Source organism: Penaeus monodon, chromosome 34, assembly GCF_015228065.2.
Source record: "Penaeus monodon isolate SGIC_2016 chromosome 34, NSTDA_Pmon_1, whole genome shotgun sequence".
Taxonomy (NCBI): domain Eukaryota; kingdom Metazoa; phylum Arthropoda; class Malacostraca; order Decapoda; family Penaeidae; genus Penaeus; species Penaeus monodon.
In genome coordinates this window covers 126762-127108 of record NC_051419.1, presented here as the reverse complement: position 1 = coordinate 127108, position 347 = coordinate 126762, and the positions used below count along the sequence as shown (strand labels likewise).

The 347-nt window shown below is 52.4% G+C and overlaps 1 protein-coding gene across 1 annotated transcript in view; it reads right to left on the bottom strand.

The window, feature by feature from the left end:
• LOC119594494 overlaps nt 1-347 on the bottom strand; it is a 12360-nt gene that overhangs the window by 10100 nt on the left and 1913 nt on the right. The window contains exon 2 of the mRNA XM_037943527.1: nt 154-345. Coding sequence (XP_037799455.1) covers nt 154-345 — 192 coding nt within the window. The remainder of the gene's footprint in view (nt 1-153; nt 346-347) is intronic.

Here is a 347-nt window from a genome sequence, read left to right as displayed (position 1 = left end):
CGTTGTGCTGTTAAAACGGATAATAGACACAAACAGAAGAAGGGCGCCAGCCTCCAGTGCATAATCCCGCAGAGGGAAGGCCCAATCACAACAAGGCACAAATTGACGGAAAGTAAAACATGATTATGAAGATTCTAGTCGATGCTCACAAACGTGCTGGGTCCTTCCGAAGGCTGTATCAGGTCGCCGCAGAGGAGGATTGCGGCCAATGGTTTGATTATGCAGCGTCCTTAGGCTTACGGAGGGAACGGCCATGGCTCGACGTCTGGGACGATCATCTATGGGCTCACTCCCTCCGGGTTCAGTCTCTCGGATCACTCCCTCTCGGTGAAAAGGCACAGAACCCT